The 10,026-nt window shown below is 41.5% G+C and overlaps 2 protein-coding genes across 2 annotated transcripts; one reads left to right on the top strand and one right to left on the bottom strand.

Annotated features, from left to right (window-relative positions):
- Positions 1-307: 307 nt before the first annotated feature.
- On the bottom strand, positions 308-1,428 carry LOC129596492 (uncharacterized). Its single transcript, XM_055493791.1, has 3 exons — positions 897-1,428; positions 735-820; positions 308-622 (listed from the first exon to the last, which is right to left on the bottom strand). Exons 1-3 carry the CDS (start codon positions 1,426-1,428, stop codon positions 308-310), a joined length of 933 nt encoding a protein of 310 aa, XP_055349766.1.
- Positions 1,429-8,747: 7,319 nt separating this feature from the next.
- On the top strand, positions 8,748-9,935 carry LOC129596491 (uncharacterized). Its single transcript, XM_055493790.1, has 4 exons — positions 8,748-8,753; positions 8,799-8,846; positions 8,930-9,310; positions 9,389-9,935. The coding sequence occupies exons 1-4, from the start codon at positions 8,748-8,750 to the stop codon at positions 9,713-9,715; spliced, it is 762 nt and encodes a 253-aa protein (XP_055349765.1). The 3' UTR covers positions 9,716-9,935.
- The last annotated feature ends 91 nt before the right edge of the window (positions 9,936-10,026 follow it).

Here is a 10,026-nt window from a genome sequence, read left to right as displayed (position 1 = left end):
TTGTTGTCAAAAACGCGACAGCAGGAAACGGATGTTGCAAAAATGGAAAAATACCAATGAAAAATCTTTAAACTGATTTCCAGCATTCCAAACATTATGACGTTCAGGCAGTAGCAAGTTACCATCAGGTAACAGGGTTTGTGATTGATAAATATGAGGTTTTATCGTGCCCATAGACAATTCCCACTAAAGAAAGAGACAGAAATGGCGCAGTAAATTATTAAAGAAAACACAAGAATTTATCGCTAAAGAAAATAATGTAGATACCAGGCATTTTAAAGCCGTTTATATTTTTCCACGGCAAGATTCACTTCTTGTGCCCAGCACCCGCCAAACAACAACAGCACGACCGACAAATTTGCCATAAGTAGTTTCTAAAACTCGCTAAGGACATGGCAAACAGAATGGGATCCAACACCGCCTGCAGAGCAAAAAGGACCATGGTAAAGTTTCGCAGCACCGGCAAGTCCATCATCTGCATGAAGCAGGCAATGGTCCAGTACGTCTGATCCGGCGTCCAGCAAACCAAAACGCTGACAGTTAACAAGGTCAGCACTAAGAACGGTCGAAGATGGTCGCCGTGGTTAGGCTTCCTGTTGGACTTATGACTAGGCGAATGTCCCTATTAAGCATAAAGAAAGGTCAAAAAGAAATACGCTACCTTAACTTCATGTTTTCTTTCGGTCATGACTGAAGAGGATTTAGTTGGTTTAAGGATTAATTGCCATACTCACTGATTTATGGCCATGTGAAGTGAGGGAAAAGTCGCCTCGGAAATTCATCGTTGACCCTCTTAAATGCATCGTCGAACCCATCCCAACTTTTCTTCGGGCAAGATGTTTGTATAAAATAAACGGATAGGAAAAGGACGACGATTACAATGGGCACATCGAAACCCATGATGTTAGCAACCGTTCCGTAAACATTCTGCTCTTTGATATTCAGCACGCATCCAAACTGATCCGCTGGGCGCCGGTAGTACAGCTGATCAATGATGTACACCGGGAAACAGATAACATGGACATAACCGACCATGCCCAAACACATCAACACCGCGACTTTACTGGAATGGCGCTGGCGATAGGAGACGGGATAGAACAACGCCCAGAGCCGGTTAATCGTGATCAGAACGTGCATGTGCATGGACACCGCGCAGAACACCCAGATATGGTATAAATAGAAACCACAGGCACGTTCCGACATCCACCATTGCGGATACGTCAAGCGCAGGATTTCCAACGGATATTCGCCGGCGGAGTAAAAGATGTTGCAGGATAAAAGCGCCATGATGTAGACGGTGAATGAAGTGCGCAGCGACGGGTGAAAGATGAAGACAGACAACATGCTGGTGTTGAAGAGCAGCTGGAAGATAACCAAGGTTAAACGCCCGATAGCGGCAAAATTCCAGGTTTGGCTCATTTCGGCCATTGTAACGTTTATTGGTACAGTTGAGTTGTTCATTTTTGCTGGTAAAGGTTAGTGGTTTTTCCTAGTCGAATTTGTGCCGGGAAGATTGAATTGCGCTCCAGTGGATATGGTTTTATGAAGGGAACGCAAGATGTGGGAAGATGTCTTGCAGTTTCTTGTCAGCGTGACAAACTGTGTAAACGAAGCATTAGTGAATTATCGCGGCAGGGTTCAGCGATCAACGAACATTTCCGGCGCAGTTTCCGCGTTATTCAGTCAATTAGCGCCAAACTTGGCGTTTAAGATTCGAGGAAAAGTAGCGATGACGCACCCGGTTATCGATCGTCAACGCAGCTTGCGCTCATCCCAATAATTAAATGCTGATATATGTTGTAGACAAACTGTGATTTTGTTTTACCAGGTTTGATCGCTCAAATACGCAAGCACTTGAATTCATCGTTAATCGTTCAAATCCGCAGGTAAAGGAAGAGACTATGCTTATTGCTCTATTTGTTTTGATGTACGCAGTGAGAAACTGGAGATACACGTACAAACGTTCGGCTCATAAAGTTTTCGATGCTTAACATCATGCTTTTCGCTTGGGCTGACGAATACCTAAAAATATTGTATTCAGACGAACTGATTGCCGATAACACAACAGTCAGCATAAAATAAGATATGAACAACAATGTTGTGCGAATACCGTTGAGTAATGTGGGTGACATTCATGTAAGGATCCCTTCGTAAACCCCGCTACCCTGCGCTCAAACTGTACATGGTCTGTCATCATAGCTTTTTCTGATACAATTCTATGGAGTGCTCAACCATTTAGTCCGAAATTGTAATGTAGTTTTTCGCTTGATTGCTCGTAGCGTAAAACACAATATCCTCATCGTACATATTACCTGGAGCATTCTATGAGTCGTTGTATCATCAATAGCACTCTATCCGCGGTTATTCGTCATGTATCCTGCTAAAGGTTCACATCTTTTACGTTTCTTCGTGGAATACATAGTACATAATGGGATACATAAAAGATACTGCAGAAATACGACTGAATATGGCATTGAACCGCTAACGCTGTAGCAGGGCGCATAAGATACCTACGTGAAGAAAATGTAGAGGGCACTGTTGAGATATGGTGGGATATCGCAGTGAATGGAAAGGGCGACTGCACAAACTTCCATATACCGGTATATATATCTGTTTAGCGCAATATAGATAATTTATGACCGGATGGCTTTCTGCCTGACTTTAGCAGAAATGCATTAAAAAGTAAAACTTTTTTTTTATTGATGATGCCTTGTCCCTTAGACAGAACAGTTGATTGCGATCACAAAATTACAAAAGAGAACTATAGAACCTGAGAGACCAAATGAAAAAAATTACTCATTGGCTTCCGCCATTAGCGCACGGCGATAGGTTAAAAGTGCCTACTAAGTAATGAATAAGTTTAATATTACGCAAGCTGCTGCCATAATTATCACCGGTCACATTCGCAATTACCTCGCTGATTGTTACCGCTTGGACTGTTGTGTACAAAACGGCAGCTACGAATTGTACAAATTAATACTTTGTGCGCAAGCTGAAATTTCGATGTCTTATGTGTAAATGATCCGCTGCATGCGCAGAAATTAACACTACTTAATCGACAAATTGTTTCCGGTGGCATTGCGAAGTTAAGGAGTAAGAACCAAAATAAATCTAATATCAGTAAAAGACAAGTGCAGCTCGTTTGTTGCGGTACTGTAGCTGTGTCACCGTTCTCGGCTACGGGAGAAGAAACATGTGATTCATACTTCGCGAAGTGGAACCTGTCCGTCTAGTGTTCTGGGCATCTCCTCTGTCAGCTTGTTAAGAATTAGCGCAACTAGTCACGCCAAACACTATTAGCACTAATTATAAGTAATGTAACCCGTCTGAATTCTTTCGACTACTTTTATGTATAAGTGTAATGTATAAGCTCTATCTGTGATGTGCAAACTCATCGCTTTATGAAGGCTGTAGTACATGATTTACGCAAAAAGAGTGACGTGACGCGGCGCATTTCTTTGAACATTACCCAATTCAAACCTTTCTTTTTATTTCGTTTAAAGTTTATTTAAAATTTGAGACAGAATTTTTCTCTTTGTAGCTTTTACAAGCACTTATGCACAAGCGGACTAGTACATGAATTTAGTTAACAACATGATTAGAACTGCTAGATGACAGAATGGAGTGTCAATGAAAGGGGACCAAACTCACCAAAGTTAAGCAAACTGGCTTCGATTTTCTCCGTATCCGATATGGTATCCTTATTACTACCTGGACATGCGGCCGTCGACCTCACAGGCGCTCTCGAGTTGTGGAAGAAAAACGCCCGACAACCTGAACTGCCTGAACCTAATTTCCGTAGCAAGAGGACCTGGGACATCCCAATGTGTAACATATCTTTGTCCACGCTGCTGGAGATTTACCGCGACGATTGATTTAAGCCGCCTTCTTGCCCAGTCAACACCGGAAGCCGGCATCTGGTTAAATGCATTGCATTCTGCCCATATTGGCAACCTCCTTGATGACGATACTCTGAAAATCTCCTCGGTCTGGGCTTGGGTTGCAATATGTGAACCCCACGATGCATGAAGTGCCAAAAGCATGTAGACAAATACGGACACCATGGTCTGTCTTGCGCGTTCTCTGCTGGTATCTCCACGACATGGTGGATTAAACGATATCGTTTGTCGCGCGTGTGTTTCAGCTGGGATTCCGGCAAAACTGGAGCCACGTGGCACGTCGCATACGTCTGAACGGCCTGACGGATGCACAACTTTGCCTGGCAGAAAGGGTTGTGTTTAGCGTGGATGTCACTTGCGTAGACACTGTTGCCCCTTCTCACATCAAAACAGCAACTCACGCAAGTGCGGCTGCGGTGGACAGAACAGAAGAAGTCTCAGTTGTACTCGTACTTAAACGGCAGATATTTTTCTCCAATTGCTTTCGAAACAATGGGCCCATAGGGGATATCAGCCATGCCATCATTAAAGAATTAGGGCAACGACTGGAGCAACACACGGCGAACGTTCCCATGAATCTACGTCAAAGACTGTCACTAGTGATACAACGAGGAAACGCTGCATCAGTTTTGGGAACGATGGAAGGAGCAGAAAAGTTAAATGAAATTTTCATGTTGTAAAATTGTGTTGTTTTAAGCTGTTGCATAACCGTTGTACCACAGGTAATAAATGACAAGCAAACTTTCATCTCACACAGCGTTGCGCAACCACTACCAGACGTGCACATGCTTGCGTGCACTGCAGAACATCTATTGAGTAGAGACGGGTCTATATAGCTGCACTGATGCATAGTGCAGTTGATGATTGCGCTATATGAGCCACTACTAATTTTATTTTAAAGCAGCCACGAAAGAAACCGACAAACTAGCTGATAAATATAGTTAGAGAAATGCACGTTGGCGTGCATTGGCCAACCGGAGCGAAGCCCAAAACCAAGTGTTCATAACAAATATAATAAATTAAAGAAAACACCGTTTGGTGAAGTGGAGATAGGGTTTTAAACTGTTTTAATCGACAATAAATTATCCGAAATGCCAGGACGTCCCAATATAACAGTTATAACGCTTAAAATTAACAGCAAATCTTGTGAGCTATTGGGAAAGGGTGCTTATGAGGTTGTTCCAGGTTATTTCAGCAATGATGCAGAATTTTTTATCAAAAACCTGGCGAGGAAAAGGCAGAATGAACCTTCCTTATTTCACATATGTTAACCGTTTTTCTAACACGTTGCGAAGTAGACTGGCTGCTCACTGTCAACAAAACACCTACCGCAGGATTTAGGAGACCAATGATAAAGATATGCAAAACTGCATTCTAGCTAATCACGAAGGTGCCTGTACCTTCAAGTTAATCAGGAACAAATTCAACAAGCACTACAAATCTATTTTGATGGAAAATGTATATATAATGGACCTGTCTCGACCGGCTTTTAGATGTGGGACGCTGATAAGAGCGTCCCAGGATGACGTCGTTTTTTTAAAAATAAATTTAAAAATCAGAAAAAATCACTGATAATCAGAAAAATCGCTTAAATTATAGATAAATACATAGAAATTACCTGCTGGAAGTAGCACCGCTGCCGTGAAGCGATTCGATATCACCTGCTGATATCACCGCTGCCGTGAAAAGCGATTCAAAACAGGCACAAGTTCCCTTCATGCATCAAAACAGAAATTTGGCGAACAGACTGGCAATGTCTGTTAATAATACGTAAAATCAGTATGTTCCGATGGTATGTCCGCTACTCAAACTGTGTGTACTGAAAGCAATAATATCCTTCAGATTGGCGAGCAGGGCCGCCGAGCACATTAACAAAAACCAAAACAAATGTCGCTCTGTCAGAAAATGTTCTCGCAGCATGACTGTCTGGCGTGGTAAGGGACTTTGATCCCGTACCACTTTTTTCTGTATTTGCGCGTGGCAGATCGTGTACTGTGTGTGTGCTTTTGGTACTCCATCAAGCACGCACACAGTTATTATACACATGTAGCGCACAGGAACCCACGCATTCATTCGGCTGTCAATCTGGAAACCGCACTGGACATCCAGCATCCGTTCCCGCGTATAGAACTCCTGCTTGCCATACACAAAGATGTCGCAAAACGAGGTGAGATAACATTTTAATTATTACTGTAGTGCAATCACTGTACTCTCTTGAATAATTATTGTTATGCTGTGTAATATAGTTGTATGAATAAAATATCAGTAAGTTATGTATGCTGTATGTCTGCATCGTTAATGCATTATCATTAAACCAAGTGTTCATAACAAATATAATAAATTAAAGAAAACACCGTTTGGTGAAGTGGAGATAGGGTTTTAAACTGTTTTAATCGACAATAAATTATCCGAAATGCCAGGACGTCCCAATATAACAGTTATAACGCTTAAAATTAACAGCAAATCTTGTGAGAGCTATTGGGAAAGGGTGCTTATGAGGTTGTTCCAGGTTATTTCAGCAATGATGCAGAATTTTTTATCAAAAACCTGACGAGGAAAAGGCAGAATGAACCTTCCTTATTTCACATATGTTAACCGTTTTTCTAACACGTTGCGAAGTAGACTGGCTGCTCACTGTCAACAAAACACCATAGGTTGGAGACCAATGATAAAGATATGCAAAACTGCATTCTAGCTAATCACGAAGGTGCCTGTACCTTCAAGTTAATCAGGAACAAAATCAACAAGCACTACAAATCTATTTTGATGGAAAATGTATATATAATGGAAAAGGGCGTGAGTAGTAATATGCCTGTCTCGACCGGCTTTTAGATGTGGGACGCTGATAAGAGCGTCCCGGGATGACGTCCCGTTTTTTTAAAAATAAATTTAAAAAATCAGAAAAAATCACTGATAATCAGAAAAAAATCGCTTAAATTATAGATAAATACATAGAAATTACCTGCTGGAAGTAGCACCGCTGCCGTGAAGCGATTCGATATCACCTGCTGGTAGTATCACCGCTGCCGTGAAGCGATTCAAAACGGGCACAAGTTCCCTTCATGCATCAAAACGAAATTTGGTGAACAGACTGGCAATGTCTGTTAATAATAGCGTAAAATCAGTATGTTCCGATGGTATGTCCGCTACTCAAACTGTGTGTACTGAAAGCAATAATATCCTTCAGATTTGCGAGCAGGGCCGCCGAGCACATTAACAAAAACCAAAACAAATGTCGCTCTGTCAGAAAATGTGCTCGCAGCATGACTGTCTGGCGTGGTAAGGGACTTTGATCCCGTACCACTTTTTTCTGTATTTGCGCGTGGCAGATCGTGTACTGTGTGTGTGCTTTTGGTACTCCATCAAGCACGCACACAGTTATTATACACATGTAGCGCACAGGAACCCACGCATTCATTCGGCTGTCAATCTGGAAACCGCACTGGACATCCAGCATCCGTTCCCGCGTATAGAACTCCTGCTTGCCATACACAAAGATGTCGCAAAACGAGGTGAGATAACATTTTAATTATTACTGTAGTGCAATCACTGTACTCTCTTGAATAATTATTGTTATGCTGTGTAATATAGTTGTATGAATAAAATATCAGTAAGTTATGTATGCTGTATGTCTGCATCGTTAATGCATTATCATTATGTATATACTGTAATGTTTTACCATAACATTGTTGTATGTACAACTATGCGCTGCTGTTCCTGCGGTAAATTGTAGCTGAGTAACTGGACAATTCTAATTCAATTTAACCAACATATGAGGATGGAAATTTTAGCGTGATAACGATACGTTAAAATTTTACCTGCTTATATTAATGGGTACATTTGCAGCGGACTGACAGGGTATAAAATTATTGAAGCGTACATACTGGTATGTAAATTTTAAGCTGTGCGTACTAGTACGCAAATTTTTCAGCTGGTCAACCGGGTATAAAAATTTTTGAACAGCTTATGCGGGTATGTAGATTTTTCAGCTGTGCGTACTAGTACGCAAATTTTTCAGCGGGTCAACCGGGTATAAAAATTTTTGAACAGCTTATACCGGTATGTAAATTTTTCAGCTGTGCGTACTAGTACGCAAATTTTTCAGCGGGTCGACCGGGTATAAAAATTTTTGAACGGTTTATACCGGTATGTAAATTTTTCAGCGGACTAATTGGTACTAGAAATTATTACGCTGCTTATGTTGACCCGTAAATTTTTCAGCGGACTAATTGAGGATAAAAATTAATCAGCTGCTTATACTGGCATGCAAATTTTTCAACGGACTAACTGGTACTAAAAATTATTAAGCTGCGCACACCCGTACGTAAATTTTCAGCGGACTAATTGGTACTAAAAATTATTACGCTGCTTATACTGGCACGCAAATTTTTCAACGGACTAACTGGTACTGAAAATTATTAAGCTGCGCATACCCGTACGCAAATTTTTCAGCGGACTAATTGGTACTAAAAATTATTACGCTGCTTATGTTGACCCGTAAATTTTTCAACGGAGTAACTGGTACTAAAAATTATTCAGCTGCTTATATTGGTACGCAAATTTTTCAACGGACTAACTGGTACTAAAAATTATTAAGCTGCGCATACCCGTACGCAAATTTTTTAGCGGACTAATTGGTACTAAAAATTATTACGCTGCTTATATTGGCACGCAAATTTTTCAACGGACTACCTGGTACGAAAAATTATTAAGCTGCTCATATGGGTACGCAAATTTTTTACCTGACGTATTAGGAATAAAATTATTTACCTATGCATACAGGCATGCTTATTTTCTCATCTATTATTGTTGTCTTCTAGGTGAAGGCTGAGTGGAAGACGCTCTATCATGCCGGTAAAGACAATGCCCAGACCACGAGGAGAAAGCTGATGAAAAAAGATTAAAAAACTGGATGAAGAGGCTAAGCAGTATCTGTACGAGAAAGCGGTACGATTTTCTATACGATCAGGAACAATACATTGGTCTGTATTGTACCGCAATGGATAACAAAATGCATTTGTTCTGTACAGGTTGCGCTGTTTAAAGAGAATCGCCATGTAGAAGAAGCAGCTGCCGCCGTACATCGCACTGTGCTACAGTCCATTGATGAATGCACCCGTGAACTCCGTGAAGTCCAGCTAGGGCTGAATGAATTAAGGGAAGCGGCGTCCAGAGCCCTAGCGCAAACCACGAAGCCGAAGAAGTCGAGAGACTTGTTGCTCACTGTCCTGCGTAAGCGAACGGAACACCGAGAGCTGTACCGTCGGTCAGTGGAACGAGAACCGGATCCGTTGATCCGGAAGGCAGGACAGAAACCGGCGAAGAAAAAGAAGAAGGTGGACATCCTTGATATATTCCAGCCGGACACTTTTAATATGGATTCCGATTTGGACGACAAAGAACTGGGCAAAGTACGTCCCGGTTAAGTAACCTTTTGCAATGATGAGCTCGTTGGGACTAATTATTTGTTATGTTCGCATTGTTTGCAGCTGATGCAACGCCATCTGAAATCCTTCAGGAAAATGACAACACAAGCGTTGTGCCAAGCACCAGTGCAATCAATGTTTGCGCGATTGATGAGTCAAACGGACAAGGTTAAAGGGAAATTACGCAAGACGCTGCGTCCTGGGTTGTTTAAGAAGGGAAGCAAGAACCCAAGACGCGAGGTCATGCAGAAATTCATCGAACTCCATGAAACAGGGTTCAAGGCTGACAAGGTCACGGAGTACAAGGAAGCCTTGATGGAAACAATTAAGAGAATGAATCAATGGAGCAACGGTTATGAAAACGGATTGATTGGTATGCTAGATGTCTAGTAGCATAATTGTTGTGGCGAAAACCATGATATAACACATTAAAGTCCACATACTAGCCGCATGATACTGATGCCATCAGACTAATAAACTCTGGACTAATGTTCTAACTGTTATGCCAAGTAATTGTAGTCCGTTTAATCAAGATGTCTACGTAAATATAATGAAGGGAAGAGCCCTGGGAAGAAAAAAAATTAACAATCAATACCGTATCAAGCCAATCAAGTGCAAGCTAGCAATGCTATACAGCTAGGTATATAAAAGCACTCGACGCAACGCACGAACGGCTCATTTCCAGTTTTTGTAAGTCGTTC

Source organism: Paramacrobiotus metropolitanus, unplaced genomic scaffold (genome assembly GCF_019649055.1).
Source record: "Paramacrobiotus metropolitanus isolate TYO unplaced genomic scaffold, Prichtersi_v1.0 Parri_scaffold0000091, whole genome shotgun sequence".
NCBI classification, from domain to species: Eukaryota; Metazoa; Tardigrada; class Eutardigrada; order Parachela; family Macrobiotidae; genus Paramacrobiotus; species Paramacrobiotus metropolitanus.
The sequence above is the reverse complement of the archived record's forward strand: the minus strand, read 5'-3'. Positions and strand labels throughout refer to the sequence as shown.

Excerpts from the sequence above, each read along its gene's own strand:
- LOC129596492 (XM_055493791.1), bottom strand. The coding sequence starts at position 1,428 with ATGGCCGAAATGAGCCAAACCTGGAATTTTGCCGCTATCGGGCGTTTA. Across the intron at positions 821-896 it reads AACGGTTGCTAACATCATGG|TTGGGATGGGTTCGACGATG; the intron begins GTTTCGATGTGC and ends CCCGAAGAAAAG. Across the intron at positions 623-734 it reads CTTCACATGGCCATAAATCA|GGACATTCGCCTAGTCATAA; the intron begins GTGAGTATGGCA and ends TATGCTTAATAG.
- LOC129596491 (XM_055493790.1), top strand. Across the intron at positions 8,847-8,929 it reads AGTATCTGTACGAGAAAGCG|GTTGCGCTGTTTAAAGAGAA; the intron begins GTACGATTTTCT and ends TGTTCTGTACAG. Across the intron at positions 9,311-9,388 it reads ACGACAAAGAACTGGGCAAA|CTGATGCAACGCCATCTGAA; the intron begins GTACGTCCCGGT and ends CATTGTTTGCAG.